We start from the raw sequence: 22,175 nt of genomic DNA on the forward strand, positions 1-22,175 counted from the left end.
GCTCTCTTTTTATTTCTTTTCTCTTCTCCCTCTTTCTTGCTCCGTTTCCTCCCTTTACTCTTTTCCTCTTCCTTGTCTTAAGATATTCAAAATTCTCTTCTCTCTGTTCGTCTTTCTCTTCTCTCCTTATTGTCTCTTCCGCTACTTCCTTTCTTCACTACTCTCCCCTATTGCATTTTTTTTATTAATGAACATTTTCAATTTTAATTACAATGTTACTCTTATTACTCTTACATTCTATTCATTAGTTTATTGCCTTTTATTCATTCATTATTTCCTCACTCTTCATCTCTCTTCATTATTCACTTCTCTCCGATATGTTCATTATATTCTCTCATCCACTCACTTATACTTCACCATTCACATTTCTCTGCTATCTTTCCCTCTCTTTATTGCTATTCCCCCTTCTCTCATTCCACATATGTTATCCTCTAGCAAACATTTATGATATTACCTTCTCACTTCCCTCCCTTTATTTTCCTCTCCTGCCTTTCCTTCCCTTCATTTTCCTCTCCTACCTCTACCTTTCTTTATTTTCCTCTGCTGCCTTTCCCTTCTTTATCATTTGTACTTCAATTCAATTACTAACTCTCCCTTCCTTTATTATCATCTCTTGCCCTTCCCATCATTATCTTTTTCTCTCCCTCCAATCTTTATGCTCTCATGTCCGTTCCATCGTTATCCCCATCAACACATCTCATTATTTCGGATCTCGTGGTAAGGAACAGTCGTCATGCAAAATTTTGCATTAAAACTTTATTTACGAGTATTCAGGAGTATAAATCTTTCCGGATTGCTGAGTGTGTGTGTGTGTGTGTTGTGTGTGTGTGTGTGTGTGTGTGTGTGTGTGTGTGTGTGTGTGTGTGTGTGTGTGTGTGTGTGTGTGTGTGTGTGCGTTATTGCATGTGTATGTGTTTATGTGTGTGCATGTTAAAGCGTACGTTTCTCTGTGTACATATATATCTGAGAACACACACACACACACACACACACACACACACACACACAAGCACGTCAAGCACAAGACGAAGCTGGAAAAAGTCCAAAGGTATGCTACTAGACTAGTCCCAGAACTAAGAGGCATGAGTTATGAGGAAAGGCTGCGGGAAATGCACCTTACGACACTGGAAGACAGAAGAGTAAGGGGGGACATGATCACAACCTACAAAATCCTCAGGGGAATCGACCGGGTAAACAAGGATGAACTATTCAACACTGGTGGGACGCGAACAAGGGGACACAGGTGGAAGCTGAGTACCCAAATGGGCCACAGAGACGTTAGAAAGAACTTTTTCAGTGTCAGAGTAGTTAGTAAATGGAATGCACTAGGAAGTGATGTGGTGGAGGCTGACTCCATACACAGTTTCAAATGTAGATATGATAGAGCCCAATAGGCTCAGGAATCTGTACACCAGTTGATTGACGGTTGAGAGGCGGGACCAAAGAGCCAGAGCTCAACCCCCGCAAGCACAATTAGGTGAGTACAATTAGGTGAGTACACACCAATAAGTGCACAAAACGTATTTAAACAGCACAAAAAGTTCTTTAAAATGTGGAACAAAAACAATGGACAGACAACAAATCCTTTTTTACCAACTATTCGATTGCTACGAACATTATACCCGTCTAGTAAACACCAGAATCAAACCAACGTGTCTATTATTGCCTAAATACCATAAAATATAAACAATAAAGTCTACGGATACGACCCATAATATTTCACTTACTCTAACTACGTTGAGGTACATTTCCCTCGCGTCCAAGTTCTTGCAGAGCGGCTGAGTAACCACCCTTTGTAATGTTCTCTCGTCCACAGCTGTGGGAGCTGAGTGTGCGGGACGTGAGACACTCAGACGCTGGCATGTATGAGTGCCAGTTGACCACTCACCCGCCCACTTCCCTCTTCTTTATTCTCAAGGTCGTAGGTGAGTCCACTAGGGGAAGGATGGTGATGGTGTACTAGTAATAAGAGAGAGAGAGAGAGAGAGAGAGAGAGAGAGAGAGAGAGAGAGAGAGAGAGAGAGAGAGAGAGAGAGAGAGAGAGAGAGAGAGAGAGAGAGAGAGAGAGCGATAGAGAGAGAAAGAGAGAGAGAGAGAGAGAGAGAGAGAGAGAGAGAGAGAGAGAGAGAGAGAGAGAGAGAGAGAGAGAGAGAGAGAGAGAGAGAGAGAGCGATAGAGAGAGAAAGAGACTTACATATATATATATATATATATATATATATATATATATATATATATATATATATATATATATATATATATATATATTGCAACAGAGAGAGGAGAGGGCCTGTCCTCAAAATGAGCTGTTTTTTATTGTTTTTTTATCATTTTTATTTAAGAACATCAGTGTTTTATTTAAACTTTGATATAATTAAGAAGAACAGAGGAAGATTAAGACAGAAATACAGATAGACTGACAGACAGATACAATGAAAAGGCGCATTATTTATGCTGTGTTTAATTCCACCCACGATCCAGTAGTTAACTACTTAACCATTCTTAATTCTAGACCTAAACTAACAAAAATAAGCCTATAAACTTGAATCACCCTAAAATCTGATCACTCTAGTGTCAGAAATCATTTATATATTAGTTTAACCTGGTTTTAATTTTCCTTCCCATTAGCTAGTGTTACTATGTTTCTTCCTTAACCTTAAAAAAAATTAACCTTAAAATAACCTTAAAATTAAAATTAACGTTAAAATAAAAAATAACCTTAAAATAAATTAAAAGCAGACTAACTCTTCAACATGACCTAACTCAAAAAAAATTTACACCCAACATACGAGGAGCAAATTCTTACCTCTCTCTTTCTCTCTCTGTCTCTCACTCTCTTCGTTCTCTCACGCTGACACTCTATGCTATTGACAATGCCTTTAATTCCGTCGTGATGTTTGCATATTTCGAAGGAAATTCTATATAAATTCTGCAAATTCTGGAGGGGATGAAGTGGCTGCCCAGAACTCACACTAACGAAGGAGCGTAATTCAGGATTTGTCAAATTGAAAACTTTTTTCTTTCCATATTTTTTTACCTGGAGAATAATCTTGCATGGTTGTGTGCTTGTCTGAGAGAGAGAGAGAGAGAGAGAGAGAGAGAGAGAGAGAGAGAGAGAGAGAGAGAGAGAGAGAGAGAGAGAGAGAGAGAGAGAGAGAAGAGAGAGAGAGAGAGAGAGAGAGAGAGAGAGAGAGAGAGAGAGAGAGAGAGAGAGAGAGAGAGAGAGAGAGAGAGAGAGAGAGAGAGAGAGAGAGAGAGAGAGAGAGAGAGAGAGAGAGAGAGAGAGAGAGAGAGAGAGAGAGAGAGAGAGAGAGAGAGAGAGAGACAGAGAGAGAGAGACAGAGAGAGAGAGAGAGAGAGAGAGAGAGAGAGAGAGAGAGAGAGAGAGAGAGAGAGAGAGAGAGAGAGAGCCAGCCCCACTCCCAACGTTTCACCCAAAATTTCCTTCCGCGATATTGACAGAGGCTCGTGCCGTGCTGCAGGGAGCACCGGAGGTCCACGTCCAGACTGGGGTCAGCCTACGCCTGCACTGCGCCGTGCAGCAGGCCACGCAGGCTCCCGAATTCATCTTCTGGTTCCATAACGACAGCATGATCAACTACGCGCCCCGCCGGCCGCTTCGAGTCCAGAAACATCACTTCAGCAGCACTCTCCTCATCGCCGACGTGAAGTGGGACGACGCGGGGTCCTACCGCTGTGAGCCTCACATGGCCAGTCCCGCCAACCTCACTCTTCACGTCGTGGCCGGTGAGTCTAGGGGGCTCAGTGAAGGGTCAGGGCGCTGGGGTGGGTGGTGAGGACAAAGAACACATAAAGATCGACATAGAGACACACAAAGTGGTAGGGAGACACAGAAGCTGAGACACAGAGGGACCAAGACAGTGTCAAGGACAGCGACAGACACACAGAGACAACGACAAAAAGAGACAGAAGAGTAAAGGTGATGTGCAGGAGAGGGAAAGAAATGTGGGATGGGGGAAATGTGGTAATATATATATATATATATATATATCTATATATATATATATATATATATATATATATATATATATATATATATATATATATATATATATATATATATATATATATTACCACATTTCCCCCATCCCACATTTCTTTCCCACATCCCACATCCCACATATATATATATATATATATATATATATATATATATATATATATATATATATATATATATATATATGTCGTACCTAGTAGCCAGAACTCACTTTTTGGCCTACTATTCAAGGCCCGATTTGCCTAATAAGCCAAGTTTGCCTGAATTAATATATTTTTTCTAATTTTTTTCTTATGAAATGATAAAGCTACCCATTTCATTATGTATGAGGTCAATTTTTTTTTATTGGAGTTAAAATTAACGTAGATATATGACCGAACCTAACCAACCCTACCTAACCTAACCTAACCTATCTTCATAGGTTAGGTTTGGTTAGGTAGCCGAAAAAGTTAGGTTAGGTTAGGTTAGGTAGGTTAGGTAGTCGAAAACAAATAATTCATGAAAACTTGGCTTATTAGGCAAATCGGGCCTTGCATAGTAGGCTGAGAAGTGCGTTCTGGCTACTAGGTACGACATATATATATATATATATATATATATATATATATATATGTCGTACCTAGTAGCCAGAACGCACTTCTCAGCCTACTATGCAAGGCCCGATTTGCCTAATAAGCCAAGTTTTCCTGAATTAATATATTTTCTCTAATTTTTTTCTTATGAAATGATAGAGCTACCCATTTCATTATGTATGAGGTCAATTTTATTTTATTGGAGTTAAAATTAACGTAGATATATGACCGAACCTAACCAACCCTACCTAACCTAACCTAACCTATCTTTATAGGTTAGGTTAGGTTAGGTGGCCAAAAAAGTTAGGTTAGGTTAGGTTAGGTAGGTTAGGTAATCGAAAAAACATTAATTAATGAAAACTTGGCTTATTAGGCAAATCGGGCCTTGCATAGTAGGCTGAGAAGTGCGTTCTGGCTACTAGGTACGACATATATATATATATATATATCGAAGCTCGAAATTTTAACAGTGTAAAAATGAACTTGATAGTTTATTTTACCCGACGTGAATTGATGCCGGGTCGAGGATTGAAACACAATGTGATTTTCTAAAAGACAATAGAAAAATGAAAAAAGATATATATTTACACACACACACACACACACACACACACACACCACACACACACACACACACACACACACACACACACACACACACACACACACACACACCTAATGACAGACTTACGCAACATAAAATAAGTGTTAAGACGACATCAAGGCAACATGGGCAGGAAATGATTCTCACAGCCCATAAGCCTGTTCAGCTCACAATCCATTGCGGCAATTTCGTAAATTTTAATTTAATTTTCTACATAATATAACTATGAATTGAAGAAATGAATGGTGTAGAATTCTTTTCTAGAATTTGTAATAGCCACGTAGTACTTCTACCACACTGAAGCTGCAATTGGAATTTAACCTAACCTAGACTTTACCAATCTTTACCTAACCTAATATAATCCTAACTTAACCTTACCTAACCAATCCACGCTTGAGAAGGTGGCCGTTAGAAGCAATTTCTTGCGAACAAGATCCATGCAATTATTGGAAGAAGCAAGACAGACCTGCATCTTTGCAGGTGCAGGCTAGTGACACATGATTAGGTGTGAGGTGATTGGATCAGATAAAAAAAAAGGAGATCCTCTATGTACTGCAACAAAAATTGTTTGCTGAGAGGAAGCTTTTAAATCTGAGGAGAAATCCCAACTCCTTACATAGACCTCTGGTAGTCGATAACATGAGAATTACCACAGTGAATCAAGTTTGATTGTGATTTCTATGGCATTCATTGAACATTATGAGGTGAAAGTAGCGTTATCCAAGTGAAACAGAGAGTTTTCTTCAGTATAACTTAATCGAATTGAAACTGACTGAATAGAGAGTGCTTCATTTAGAGAAAGGAAGAGCTGGGAGCCGGTCGGCCGAGCGGACAGCACACTGGACTTGTGATCCTGTGGTCCCGGGTTCGATCCCGGGCGCCGGCGAGAAACAATGGGCAGAGTTTCTTTCACCATATGCCCCTGTTACCTAGCAGTAAAATAGGTACCTGGGTGTTAGTCGGCTGTCACGGGCTGCTTCCTGGGGGTGGAGGCCTGGTCGAGGACCGGGCCGCGAAGACACTAAAGCCTCGAAATCATCTCAAGATAACCTCAAGATAACCTGACATATGAGTACTGGACTCTAAGGTACAGGGAACGAGGGCCATGTCTAAAGTGTAAAGAAAAGTCCACAGTTACTGTTACTTTATAATAAAAGTAACAGTAACTGTGTAAACAGTAAAAGTTTATAATAAAAAGTTACTTTATAATAAAGTAAGTCTTTAAATTTATTTTAAAGACTTTATAATAGAATCTTTAATTAGCTGAACAATATAAAAAGACGAAAGTAGGCAACACCATTGAAACTTACGAATGAAGTAGAATCAGAAACGGAGTTCGTATCACGACCGATACAAATCGTAACAGACAGATCTGACGGTGTTTGCAGCAATAGATATGAGCCTTCAGACCGGAAGGTAGATTGTAGTTATCACAGAGTAAAGCAGCTTGTAAATCTGTTTAATTATTAACCTGTCAAATGCTTTAGGAATTAACCAAATCACTTAAAAATAATTCATCATAATAACGAGACAATTTAGACTGGTATGAGCGAGATATAACAGTAGATCGATATATTTCACCTTACAAAAACCATACTGTGAATCGGAGATGTCATGAAGTTCCGTGTGATCAAGAAATATTTTATTTATAATATATGGAAAAAAGTATTGAGGTAGTAGAAATAGGAGTAATAGGTCAGTGGGCAAGCGCTAAGCCATTAAGACTATATAGCACGTGGAAGGGGGTCAGGATAAGGATTTGGGATGGGACGAGGGGAAGGGGGTCAGGATAAGGATTTGGAATGGGACGGAGGAGGAAGGAATGACGCCAAAATGAAAACCTGAAACGGGTCGGTAATTTCCGGGATGAGGGCAAGCCACGGAAAATACAAAAGCATGTTTTTTTTTTTAAAAAGAGGTATTGAACAAAATAATGTTTCTGGTGGGTGGGAGGTGTTCTACAAGATGTGATGGGGTTGAATTGAGGTAAGTTAAAAAATTATCAGGAAAAAGCCCTTAGCTAATATGCCAGTACAGTACATGGAGGGGATATGAGAACTGGTTAAGAACTGGTATATGAAGATAGAGATCAAGGAACGATTCTAGCGTCTTGGTCCATCGGGAATCGAACTCTGCAAGAAGCAAGGGCTTTTCTTTGCCAACAATTTACAGAAGATATTACGAAAAAAAAATTCATCAAGGAGGAACTGAATCACAGAGTTACGCACTAAAAACTGAACCATAGAGTTACGCATTGTATCCCTCAACAGCTGAATCATAGAGCCATGGAGTCTATTGTATTTTCTTGGTTTGATCTTAAAATATTAAACCTGAACGTGAAATAAATTCATATTTAATTGTTAATAGACCAAGGTGCATATCAGAGCGAGTCGACTCTGCATGTTCTGCCCTAATAATTTACCGGAACTGTGTCCCCATTATCTTATTTTAGCCTTGGAACATTCCCCATTATCTTATTTTAGCCTTGGAACATTCCCCATTATCTTATTTTAGCCTTGGAACATTCCCCATTATCTTATTTTAGCCTTGGAACATTCCCCATTATCTTATTTTAGCCTTGGAACATTCCCCATTATCTTATTTTAGCCTTGGAACATTCCCCATTATCTTATTTTAGCCTTGGAACATTCCCCATTATCTTATTTTAGCCTTGGAACATGCCCCATTATCTTATTTTAGCCTTGGAACATGCCCAAGACTGAAACAAATTACAACTTGATCTTAGGTTTTCCTTATTGCATTCTTCGTACTGCCTTTCGTTCCAGTTTCTCTTGTGATTTGAGGATTATACAAATACCAACACGAACACTGAATAGAACTCATATTGGTTTGATTATACCGTTGAATCTTGCTGATTTGACTCTTTTGTTTCACGTGTAAATTGTCATAAAAACACAACACAATTCGAGGGAGAATTATGCAAGACATAAACGAATCACTGCAACGCGCCACCGGAACACAATACACAACGGCAGGTCAACACAATTCAATACCCATAAGACGTCAACGAAATGTCTGAAAACACATCAGTTAAACACAACGTCCCCAAGACATCAATGCAACACAAGAACTCCTCTTCAAACATTAACGCAACGCACTCGCACCACAACACATCATCCCACAACACGTCAGCGCAACACAACATCCCTAGACATCAACGAAACACAACACACTTCTACACATCAACGAAACACAACACACTTCTACACATCAACGAAACACACTACAACTGCAAAAATGCAACACACTACAACGCATACATCCAACACACTACAACGCATAAACGCACAAAAACATCATAAAATACAAGCATTGCAACACACACACACGATCACACACACATATTAATGCAGTTGCTGTTGCACACAACCAAAAAATCCATGGCCCACTCCACACTACATCAACGCAACACAACATCAATACAGCACAACAAAATATCCACACAACACATGAGCTCAACACCAAATCAATACCAACATAGCAACAGAACAACTACGCAACACAACTACTCCCCATCACAACTACTGCAACAGAAAGCCAGTCACCACCAACAAAACGACAGCTGCCCTCCCCCCCAGTAGCAACACTCTCACTGGTGAACAATACAATGATGCAACACAAACTATCGGTAACAAGTCTCCAATGAACGAACCCTGTTGAGTCTTATTGCAACTGACATTCACGATCGCTATCACCATTAAAACTGCCTAAGGTAATGTGTTTTGGTAACTTAATCCACTTCGATGCCGGGGAGGGGAAGCGAGAGAGAGAGAGAGAGAGAGAGAGAGAGAGAGAGAGAGAGAGAGAGAGAGAGAGAGAGAGAGAGAGAGAGAGAGAGAGAGAGAGAGAGAGAGAGAGAGAGAGAGAGAGAGAGAGAGAGAGAGAGAGAGAGAGAGAGGTAGGTTTCGAACACGAACACAATCCCACTTCAGTAATTTAACATAAATCGATTATTTAAAGTGGTCTTTAATTACCTAAATAAAGACCCTTTCCAGAAAATCTTTATTGATAATATAAGACTAATGCTACAATATTCACTATCCTCTTGGAACCCCCTACCCCTCCCCCCCCCCTCTCGTGAAACCCAAAACCAAAATACATATAAAATACATAGGTTATATGTATTTACAAAATACATATAAAATACATAGGTTATATGTATTTACAAAATACATATAAAATACATAGAACGAAGATGGCTAACCTGCGAGTTAGGAGAACTGTATCTCAGACATCGTTGGCGTGAAGACATAAGGGATATGATCACGACATTTAGGATACTAAAGAGAATAGGCAATTGAGATACTGTTGAAGATAGATATTATAGAGAGAATCGCTGGAAATGCTGATGAAACGTGATGAATAAACCACACGTCAGAAAATGGCGAAACAATTACATTTCAGTCCATCCTAGTCCATTTTCAAGTCGTGTGTGATAATAGTTCACGAAAATGCCATTATTATGAAAGTTTTATATATACAAAGTCTAGGAAGTCTCCTTCATCATCAATATTAACCCTAAATTTTGAAAAAAGAACTGGATAGAGAGGAAATTGAAATTCAAACGAAACAGACCCAACTTCCCAGGCGTCACTGCTAGGTAAACTTTTAAATAAGCACCACCCAAATCACCACCACCACCACCACCACCACCACCATCATCATCACCACCACCATCACCACCACCATCACCACCACCAAAACTGTCACCATTGCCTCCGTCATCTCCACCAAGTTCCGGTAAATGTAAGATAATAAAATGGATCCCCCAAAAGGTAGGATTAGCTTGGGCTATTTCTACCCTCTCCCCTCACCATCACTCTCATCACCACCAACGTCATCATCACCACCACCTCCGCAGCAACTATCACCATCATCAAACACACACCTCTCAAACATTCCTTCACTGTCCCGAAAATCCTCGCCTTCACCAGCATGGACGCGTTGAGATAGGTGTTGATCGGCCGGTAACAGTGTGTTTCCAAAGATTGATGTTGGCCATGGACTCTCCTGTGTAACATACAAGGTTAAACTTTTAAATTAAGAAAAGAGAAGAGAGAGAGAGAGAGAGAGAGAGAGAGAGAGAGAGAGAGAGAGAGAGAGAGAGAGAGAGAGAGAGAGAGAGAGAGAGAGAGAGAGAGAGAGAAGAGAGAGAGAGAGAGAAAAGAGAGAGAGAGAGAGAGAGAGAGAGAGAGAGTTAACATTGACCCTGTAGTTATAATGAAGAACTACGTCCTGAACTTAGCAAGCAAGGCTGTCAACAAACTTATAACTATAAGGTCAATGTAATGTTTGACTAACCGACCAACCGGGCTGTGGTGGGTATGTGGGCCTGCGGGCCGCTCCAAGCAACAGCCTGGTGGACCAAACTCTCACAAGTCGAGCCTGGCCTCGGGCCGGGCTTGGGCAGTAGAAGAACTCCCAGAACCCCATCAACCAGGTATCAACCATAACCACAAGAGTTGCAAAACCCTATATGTTGCACAAACTCGCTCCCACCTTGAATATGAACCGTTCTCTCTGATGGCCTGCTCACATCCCCTAATCTATCAAAAATCTGGAAGAAAAAGGCAGAGACCTGAGAAGAATCTATTTTACCTTCAAACATTGCGGTTGAACCAGTCAGTGCATCGCGGAAATATGTTTGTAGACTTGCTGTTATATTCAAGGCAAATATTCTCAAGATTCTTCATCTGCCTAAACAACCCGTTCTCGCAAATTCGTAAAGTCAATATTGACTTAATAACTACGTGCATAGGTGATATACTAAACATAATAGATACCTTTAAAAAGATTCATAGAAAACACCGACCTTACCTAACCTTGTTAGTATCTTAAGATAAGCATCTTATTGCTTCGTAATTACAATTTTTACTTAACCTATACCTATTATAGGTTAGGTAATAATTGTAATTACGAAGCAATAAGATGCTTATCTTAACATACTAAGTAGGTTAGGTAAGGTCGGTGTTTTCTATGAATCTTTTTAAGGGTATCTATTATGTTAAGTATGTCACCTATGCACATATTTAATAAGTCAATATTGACTTATTAAATTTGCGAGAACGGGTTGGCCTAAACGTTTTGGACAAGCAGATGTTGGTAAACATAACAGAAGCCCATCAACAATCAGGAGCCTCATGCTGGCTTTGCCATTCTCATGAACATCACAACATCGTCGATAATTCGTTTTTATTCTCACTCGCATTTGGAACACGTTATCTACGAGAGAAAGCAAGTCAATCAACTACACGTAGTCCTTGTGACTTGGCTCATGGTTCAGTCGTCCAGCTACTTGGGCTGGACGGTAGAGTGACGGTCTCGCTTCATGCAGGTCGGCGTTCAATCCCCGACCGTCCAAGTGATTGAGCACCATTCCTTCCCCCTCCGTCCCATCCAATATCCTTATCCTGATCCCTTCCAAGTGCTATGTAGTAATAATGGCTCGTCGCTTTCCCCCTCATAACTCTCTCCTTCCCACATGGGTTAGTCTGTTACTAATGTAATTTTAAATAATTATTAAATAAATTGTACTCATAATAAAAGCTAATAATATCCTCATTAAATATATCAACTTCTAGGGGGACCAGATTCAATTGAGCTGATGTAGGATAACATATTTTGATGTTGCAGCAGCAGCACCATTTCCTATGAACCCTATTTATAGTTAAAAAGAAGACAGAAAACATGGGAGAATATGGGAAAATTAGAATACAGAAAATCTAATTAGATCACTTGAGGATATCCTGAGACTTTCTGAAAATACTCTGACAAAGTACAGAAGTAGACAACCAAATTGTTATTAAAGTTAAATCCTAAGAGGTGTAAGATAACGAAAATGAAAAAGAAAGGTAGAAGTCCAGAAGGAAACTTCCCCATAAGGGCATGGGAAATCCGGAAACAGGAAAGATAAAGATTTTAGAATGATAATCCACCCGAGCAAATACGAGAAGATCAGATAAACAGGGTAACATAGGTCACATATGGAAAGTTGGCAAGCAGGAGAAGTACATAGCACTATACCTCACTATCCCGCAGTTACCACCACTACCACCACCACCACTACCACCACCACTACCACCACCACCACAACAACACCCAATACCATTAGCAGAATCACCACAACCACCAAAGCCACCATCATCCTCTCAGCCATCATCAAACAACCACAACCACCACCGCCACCATAGTCACCACCATCACCACCACCACAACAATCCCCATCACCAAACATTCCTTCACTGTCCCGAAAATCCTCGGATCCACCAGCATGGACGCGTTGAGATAGTGTTGGCCGGCCGGTAACAGTGTATTTCCGAAGATTGATGTTGGCCCTGGACTCTCCTGTGTAACATACAAGGTTAAACTTTTAAATTAAGAAAAGAGAAGAGAGAGAGAGAGAGAGAGAGAGAGAGAGAGAGAGAGAGAGAGAGAGAGAGAGAGAGAGAGAGAGAGAGAGAGAGAGAGAGAGAGAGAGAGAGAGACAGAGAGACAGAGAGACAGAGAGACAGACAGACAGACAGACAGACAGACAGACAGACAGACAGACAGACAGACAGACAGACAGACAGAAGAGAAAGAAAAAATAGATAAGGATAAAATTAAATAGGCAGTAGAAACAGGAGAACATTTAATAATATAAACGTGAGCGGGCAATCAGGCAACAGGTGAGAAAACAGAGAAAGGGGAGATATGTGGCATAATGCGATAATGGAGAGAGATTGTGATGAAAGAGATGAGTCGAACTGAGGAGAGGGATGAAGTACAAGGAGAGATTAGGAGATAGTAATGAATAGGATGAGTGACAGAGAGAAAGTGGTGGAAGCACTGAATAGAGAAATGTGAGATAGGGGAGATAGGTTGAAAGGAAAAAAATAGAACAGGGGAGATGACGAGATACGCAACGAAGAGAGAGAGAGAGAGAGAGAAGAGAGAGAGAGAGAGAGAGAGAGAGAGAGAGAGAGAGAGAGAGAGAGAGAGAGAGAGAGAGAGAGAGAGAGAGAGAGAGAGAGAGAGCTGCCTTATATTTCAACCGAATTCTAGATAAAATCAAGAACTGTACAAGAACACTCATCTGTGGTCTTGACACGATCACGGCCTGACAGGTCACTACATCAGGGCCGCCAACATCTCTTCGATGTTGGCGGTCCCTGCTATTATGTAAACAAAAAAACGTCAAGGTTCTACTCAAGGTTTCCCACCGAGGTAAACTTCCTTGACAACCACAAGATGGCAACCACAACCTAAGATTCTCTATAATCAACATTCTCACACTTCCTAGATGAGATATTCTCAAGAACATCATTCTATTATCAATCGTTTATTCTTAGCCTGACTTGAACTAGTAATCATTCAATCAACTTGGAGACTCGAGGGAATGCTCTGGCATACAGGTGAATCCCTATGTATTATTATAATTTAGCACTAAATAAAGTTTATTTCTATTTAAAGCTAAGTACATTACAGAAATAAGTTCCTATGGTAAGGCTTCAGTTAAGCTGGTGTTGAATAACAGCTCCCTGGATGCAGTGTTAATAGGAACATCATTGTGATTTTTTATGATGAATCAGGAATTCATCATCAGAAATTTTAACTTGTGTTAGTTAAGAAAAATTGTGAAAGAGATGAATAAAGAAAGTCAAGCGAAAATATACTTGGAAGAAAGTCAAACGTTAAATTTTTTCCTTCTTTCTTTTGGTTTTTCCTCCTTCTTTCCTTCCATTCATTCTTCATTGTTTCATGAAGTTCTTTCCATCTTTCATTTCTTACAACCTCTTTCTCATATCTTCTAACCAAAGTCGGGCTCTTACCAGCCCTATCAAACCCCCCATACATTACGTCCTCCTATGATGGAGTGATAGACGGCCGACAGGCCTTAATAAAACATAACTTTTCCTTCCTTCCTTCTTTCATGCCTTACTTACTTCATTTATTTCCTTCTACGAGTCCTAGCCCTCCTCTGCTTAGCCTCCGTGAATACATTTCCAGCGCACTATTTATTTTCATAAAGAAAATGGTGTTATTCCATCATCCACATAGGCGAAGGAATAAGTCTAGACAGAGAAATATAGCATGAGATATGATAGCAGACGAGCTGTCCCCCTTGCTGACACGATGTGTGTTAGCAAGGTAAGCTGAGCGCTTTCTCTTTTCACAAGATGCTGCTTGAGTGTGAGTATGAGTGTGTGAGTGTGAGTGTGAGTGTGTGTGTGTGTGAGTGTGTGTGTGTGAGAGAGGTTTGTCTTATGTATTTTAACACCTGTGAATGTCTATAGATGAATACTGAGTAGCATTATGTTTTTGTGTTCTGGATAATTTGTTTATTTTGTTTTGGGGAGGAGGTGTTCGTTTCCGGTCGTGGATATCAGGCCTTGGCCCCTACAAGCGCATGCCGGGTCTTTGGGATCTGAACTGGAGGTTTATGGAGCGTTAGGATCCGAAGGCAAACCCTTTACCAGGTGCGAGTCTGATAGAGCTTCCAACACCACTCATGTTTACAAAAGAGACTCGTGAAAATCTGAAATGGTGTCTGCGCGAATGCAGATAGATGCATTCGATTTACATCGAATAAATCTAGGGGCTTGGCCCAAAAGGTGTGAGAGTGAGGGCGTCTCATCTTGAGGTAGTCTTTGCCAGAATTATGTTTTCTAACAATTCCATAGCATTCTACATTATCGTGGTTTGATGTTGTAGTCTCGTGTTGTATTTTGAGTGTTTCATGAAGTTCCTGAATTATTTGGTGGGGTGATAGTCGATGTTTTGATCTTCTTAGTGCATTGCATTGCTTGGAGTTTTTACATGCAAGTTTTCTTGGAGATATATAAAAGTACTGGAGGGTTTTCGAGATGAGATCTGACTACAGCCTTGTATAAGTGTTCGTGTCAAGGTTACAGAAGCTTCTCAATTTACTTAAAGCTGTTTTTGCTCTAATGTCATTTAGATATATTTTTTGGTTCCTTTTCTATTAATCTTATGTCCCATTTATTCCGTCAACATTAGTACTCTGAATCAGGTGGTGCTTATTGGCTCTGGTTTTCGTTTTCCAATGGGTAATATTTAGAACTTTTGTTATTTTGGTATTTATTTTCCATTGTTTTTCAAAGTCGTTTATAAACGATATTGTTGCCTTGGGTGGGAGATTATCTGAATTATGGCATCCGCATAAGGGAGGTATTCTCAATGTTGGAGAGAGAACAGGTCAACATTTGCTTATGTTGAAAAGAATGGGTGATAGGCATCTTCCCTATGCTACTTAACTTTTCAGTTTGATTAAGTCACCCAAGTAGCTGCCAAAACTGAGCTTAACGTTTCTGTTATCTATAAAACTGCATAGTGAGGCAGTCAATTTCTACCCAAGTTTAGATATCTTGTATTTTACACCACCTTGTCGAAAGCTTTCGATATATCTCTGAACATATTGAATATGCTCAAAGATATATCTGAATGCATATTATAAACGAGGAATACATATTCTTTTTTTTCTTTTTCGTCATGGCATTGGCTTTGTGGTCACTGATCAGTACTATGCGTCGCTCTGTAGTAACTAAATTCATATAGTCTGATATTATTATTTTATTCCCTTTCCTCGTGCTTCACCAGTCTGCAGTTAATGTTTTTTTTTTCGAATAATGTCCCTGGCATCTCGAGTAAGGAAATTGGTCTGAAATCTCCTGACCGTTCTTCTAATATAGCGTCGTAGTAGATCTAACACAGCATCTGTAATAGATTTTCTAACATAACATCTATAATAGATCTTCTTAGATAGCATCTATACTAGATCTTCTAACGAAGTATTTATAATAGATCTAGAATAGGTAATAATTCCAAAGCACTTGAAAAAAAAGTTTCTAATTCTAAATTTTTATGGTAATTATAGTTCCCTAACATTAGAAAGTTAAAGGCCTGTAATAAGTAATAATAATAAGGAAGTAAGGCGTCTTTGGGGTGAGATAAGAAGTCCTAGGGTTAGGTAAGGAGATTCAGGGAAGATAGGGAGTTCTAAGGGCTGGTAAGGTGTCGTAAGGGAGGTAGGAAATCCTAGGGGATATAAGGAGGCCTAAGGGAGGTAGGGAGGCCTAGGTTAATGGTGATGAGTAATGGGGATGATGACTTATGGGTCATTTCTTCCTTCCTTTTCTCTCCAGACCTCCCCTCCACCCGTGTCTCTTCTCCTTCGTCTTCGTAACTGGTGATTGGCCAAGCCATTTTCATCCATTTTCTCCCCCCTGTGACACTGGCCGAAATCAGCCACAGAACTCCCTCGCTCCCATCTTCCCTCATTTTCAAGATGTCGAACATCCATTGTTATAATTCTTGCATGGAAATATCTCCAACTCTCATCCTTCTGAGATATTAAAAAGTCTCCCAAAATATACAAATAAAAACATAGGGTTATTATAACTTGCATATTATTACGCAGCATGTATTGATCCCAATATGGAAGGTGGCCATTACGATTTGTATCAGCCATTTCTGTTTCTGGCGGATATAAATATATCTGGACATGGAGAGAGAGAGGGAGGGGTGGTCTCGCGAGGTCAACATTGATTATGGCCAACACGTCGTGTCTCTCACAAATTAAATAGGAGCGTCCGCGAAGGTGGTGAGGCCCTGTCATCACATCGGTATTTTTTTGTGTCCGGGTGACCTCTGTTCCCCCTGCCTGTGGGTGCTTTTAGATCACCTTTGTCCCTGAACTCTGAGTACAGCTCGGGTGTGTTGGCAGCCGTGTGCGGTTAGATTATCTTTGAGGTTGTCTGCTTGTGTCTATAGAACTTGAGGTTATCTTGAGATGATTTCGGGGCTTTAGTGTCCCCGTGGCTGGTCCTCGACCAGGCCTCCACCCCCAGGAAGCAGCCTGTGACAGCTGACTAACTCTCAGGTACCTATTTACTGCTATGTAACAGAGGCATTAAAGAAACTCTGCAAAATTTGTCTCTGACGGCGCCAGGAATCGAAATCGGGCCACAGGACTACGAGTCCCGCGTGCTGTCCACTCAGCTACCACACCCCTTATGAGTGTGTGTGCGCATCTAGATCACTTGTGGTACCACCTGTGTTTGTCTAAATATCCTACTTGACAGTGGATGCGTGTCTGGCACACATTTGTTCCAGCCGTGAGTGTGTGTGTGTGTGTGTGTGTGTGTGTGTGTGTGTGTGTGTGTGTGTGTGTGTGTGTGTGTGTGTGTGTGTGTCTGTGTGTGTATGTCTGTGTGTGTGTATGTGAGTGTGTATGTGTGTGTGTGTGTGTGTGCCTATTTGACCACTGAGACACCTTCTGTGTGTCTAAATCATTAATATTCTCACTTGTGTGATTCTAGAGGATTTCCGTCTCCTCCTGTCTGTGTAGCAGAGTCCCCTATATTCCCCCCTCCTTTATTCCGATGTACCCGTCTTAAATTACACATGTCCGCAATTTTTATCTGTCCTGTGTGTTTGGTCCTGAATGACCTCTGACCTTATGGGCATCCTTAAATGACCCCTGACCTAGCCTGTGTGCTTCTCAGTGACCTTTTGCCTCTGCCTCTCCTAGTCTATTTGATCTCTACTCTATGCGCTTGCGCGATTTAAATTAACCTATGTGGGTCGACTGTCTCTTTGATGTTATTCCACAGTATGAAAGCAATTATAGATGGAAACATTTCTATGAGATTTTGTGATCTATATACCAGCTATTTGGATCATGTAATTCAGACATTTCTCGACAGAGCATATGTACTAGTGCAATTTGTTATATGTAAACATATGACACATTGCTCACATGTACGGTGTGTCATGTGTTAAACGAAGGCAAGCAGGGGATAACATCTCGGCTTTCCAAACTACTGCGACGGTATAGTATTATGGGAATCAACGTGCCTAATTCAACGTGCTGTGGAAGGTTGCAACTCACAAAAAAATCCACGTTGCAGGCGATGAGTCGCAATTACGTGGCTGAAGAATGTTGACCAGACCACACACTAGAAGGTGAAGGGACGACGACGTTTCGGTCCGTCCTGGACCATTCTCAAGTCGATTGTGAGAATGGTCATTATATCTCCACCTTGACTCTCCAGGAGAATCGTATATTTATTCAAAGATAACAAATCAATAAATAATAACGAAATGATAAACACGAGTTTTAAAAACTTGAACTTTTGTTTTAACTTAAAGTTTCGTAAAAGTTGTTTTATAAGCGCTTCAATCTTCAATGAGGTTTATTATTATTATTTATGGAAGGAATTATTTTCTACAGAGAAGATTAAAGAAGCCGCCTTGTGATTTGCAGAGGATATTTGCGTTGGATGAGAGGGAAGTGTAGATCTGGGTTGATTAGTTGATGGTTTACTGGTAACGTTGTTGGGAAATGGATTGCAACTCGCCTTTTAAGGCTTGCTGGCCCATGATTGCTGGATGACATCGTTAGTATGCAATGGAATCAGATGGGTCAATGAGCTTCGGCCAACATTCTGAGATTCGCAAAATGATTGGTTAGTCACTGTCGGCTGATCTGCGATTGGCAGGTCAGCAATGCATAACTTTACTGATATATATATATGTATATATATATATATATATATATATATATATATATATATATATATATATATATATATATATATATATATATATATATCTTGGCTGAGATTTATGGGTTTGTATCAAACAAACTTTGTTATATCTTATTGTAATTTATCTGTGACTGTGAACTTTGAACTTCGCTAATGATTTCGTGTTCCTTGACAGTTGGGTTGAAATGAATTAATTATTAATCTGTTCGACTCATCGATGACTGTTGATCCGCTTGTGTCATGAAAACGTAATTATTCTAACGATCTGAGATAGTGAATATAAAGCTATGCAATGATTAATTGGTTAATTTAACAGCTAGGTTAACAATTTACCATTTCAGTAACTTATATGATCTGGTTGAATGTTAATTTGTTTGTCATTAATTATACTTTCTTTGATTATAATTAATCTTTGAGTGTGAGCTGAAAACTACGCTAATGATTAGGGGTTTAGATTCAACAGATTTATAATTGTCAAATTAGCCACTCATAATTTAAGACCCCGGATGATTAATAACCTATTTGTGTCGTGAAAACTGTTCCTACCCTCCCGTAACCTATAACTCACTCCCCATTAACTCATTCCGTCACACCCCTCCCTTAAATCTACTCCCTTACCCCTTCCCTAAACAAACACCCTCACCCCTTCCCACTTAACCAATTCTCGCACTCCCCTTAAACCACATCCTGTCACCAATCCCCCTTTACCCATTCAATTCCACCCACAATCTCACCCTTGCGACCTTAACTCACTCCTTCGCCCCTTAATCTAATCCCTCATTCCCTTTAGCCAACTCACTCCCCTTAGCATTCCCACACCCCATTTAACCCATTCCCTCGCCCCTTAACCAAATCCCTGTTAACCCATCTACTCATTCCTCTCCCCTTAGCCCATTTCCTCACACCTCAACCCCCTCATAACTGACTATACACCGTTCTCATTGTGTCTACAGGTGAGAAACACGCAGCTCTGCACAACGGTCAAGGTGAGGGCGCTGGTGAGGAACACAGCACAGCAGACGGCCCCTCACACTCCACAGCCTCACTTCTCATTACTGGCGCCTGTGTGCTGGTTGTCCTCCTCCTCACAGCACACATGGACAACCTATACGGTGAGTGGATCTTATTACCAATCTCCTCAGCCTCTCATTATACTGTGATATGATATTAACATATATACAATGATACCTATACTTACCAGGCATCAATATTATTTAAAACTACACAAATAAAGTAAATAATAATAATAATAATATTAAAAATGATAGTAGAGGCGTTTGTGGTGAACTACAAAGCTCACGAAATTAAATCCTCTTCAATTAGCTGCTCCTCAACTCTCCCCTCTACAGAATAAAATACATATCTAGCGGCGCGGTATATGACAGCCAGATTGATGTTTCCTTCACACGAACGGAGCATTTTAGACGTTATTATCATCTGAAATATGCAAAACCATGGCACTGTGTCCCCGCGGCCCGGTCGTCGACCAGGCCTCCTGGTTGCTGGACTGATCAACCAGGCTGTTAGACGCGGCTGCTCGCAGCCTGACGTATGAGTCACAGCCTGGTTGATCAGGTAGCACCTCCAAAGGATACCTGATCAACCAGGCTGTGACTCATACGTCAGGCTGCGAGCAGCCGCGACTAACAGCCTGGTTGATCAGTCCAGCAACCAGGAGGCCTGGTCGACGACCGGGCCGCGGGGACACTAAGCCCCGGAAGCACCTCAAGGTAGCCTCAAGGTAGCCACTAATTTTTGCTACAGGCCTCCAGCCAAAACATATGTAGTCACTTTAACAAAATAAAACAAATCTTGCGAATTGATGGCTAATAACGCTCAATAGTATTCAATAAAGCTATATACATCCCACGAATTCCTAGAGTTAAAGGTATAGACATTTTTTTTACTAGTTAGCACACTGCAAAGTGGACTCGAACCATTGACGTGATTACAAATGAATAATAATAGCAATTTGTATTATTATCACTATAATTGTTCTTATTTAATTCATTATTATTTTGGATGATAGTCATTATAGTGATCACAGATGTAATGCATCACTGCAAACAAGGGGTTAATTGTAGTTATTATAGCTCATATTTTATTTAATTGTATTATTTATTTCTTGTAGGTGAAAGAAAGACCAAATATATATGTGTAAGTGTATTTAAAAGCTAATTTTCGGATGTAACTTTCCAGCATACAATGTTCTGCTTGTATACAGAGCATTGTAAACAGCACCTTGAGAAAGGCTATTGTTTACATCCGAAAATTTATTTTTAAAATACACTTGCACATATACTGAGTCTTTCCTTCATTACTGAAATTGTAGTAAATTGTTTCATTCATTATGGAAATTGCGGCATTATAGTAAATTTCTCCATTTATTTTTCATTGTCTAATTAAAGCAGGAATTGATGTTACAAATAGTTCTAAATTAGAGCTTTTAAGTTACTTTCAGACAAGGTTGCATTCGTAATTAACTAGATTTACGGTCCCACCAGAAATAGTTCCAGAGGTCTAGCAAACAAACTCTATTATAAAGTTCAAGTACACTAATGTGATTCTTCGCGAGAAGATATTCATGATTTTTGTAGTGATTGTGATCTTCTCCGGTGCGAGAGGGCATCCACGAACCTAGCAAGAAAAGCTACATTTTCTTGTTAGAAAAAGCTTGCATTTCCGTTGTCCCAATTCTCCTCAAATTCTCCCATCTTAATGTTTTTTCCTTCTGCGTTGAGTTACATCAAGTTGGTTACTGAGAGTAACACACGTATGTAAACTCGTGCTAATATAAACTGTTTACCACACTTGATCTACTGTGGATCTACTGATGGATCTACTGTGGATCCACACTACTGTGGATCTAATGGGGTAATGAGATGGGTTAACAGGAAGAGCATGGGAAGGGGAAGGGTCTCCAGGGTATTGGGAGGGGTCTCCATGGGATGGGAGGATTAGGTGGTGTTTGGGGGAAGGAAGATTGGTATGGGGGGGGTCATTGGATGATCTTGTGTTTTGTTATACTTCTCTCTGGCGTTGCCGTCCTGCCAGTGAAGGGATCTCCACTCACCTCTGAAGTTAGTGAAGATACTGAGCTGAGACCTTTGGCTCTCTTAATTCCCTTCCTTCTCTTTGTATCTCTTCATTGCTTATCCTATCTTGTCTCTATCTTCATTCATTATGTCTATCTTACAATTTTTTTTATTCAGTTACGTGCAGAAGTTTTGCTGTTCTTGGATACGATTGCATCTTTTGTGGCCTAGTTCATAAATACTATCTTTATCAGTCGATTTCTTTCCTTTTTGTAGCTGCCTAGCCTTATAACCACTTATATGGTATTAACAGTCCCCGTCCCTTTGTAAACCCCCCCCCCCAGAATTTTTGTCACAGTTATTTGGCTCCTG

The 22,175-nt window shown here is 40.2% G+C and overlaps 1 protein-coding gene across 1 annotated transcript in view; it reads left to right on the plus strand.

Annotated features, from left to right (window-relative positions):
* The window catches only part of LOC138353108 (uncharacterized), a 215,854-nt gene that overhangs the window by 181,059 nt on the left and 12,620 nt on the right, over positions 1 to 22,175 (plus strand). Inside the window, exons 4-6 of the mRNA XM_069305835.1 lie at positions 1,817 to 1,925; positions 3,463 to 3,747; positions 19,722 to 19,880. Of these exons, the coding sequence (XP_069161936.1) occupies positions 1,817 to 1,925; positions 3,463 to 3,747; positions 19,722 to 19,880 (553 nt within the window). The remainder of the gene's footprint in view (positions 1 to 1,816; positions 1,926 to 3,462; positions 3,748 to 19,721; positions 19,881 to 22,175) is intronic.

The sequence above is a fragment of the Procambarus clarkii genome, chromosome 56 (assembly GCF_040958095.1).
Source record: "Procambarus clarkii isolate CNS0578487 chromosome 56, FALCON_Pclarkii_2.0, whole genome shotgun sequence".
Classification (NCBI taxonomy): domain Eukaryota; kingdom Metazoa; phylum Arthropoda; class Malacostraca; order Decapoda; family Cambaridae; genus Procambarus; species Procambarus clarkii.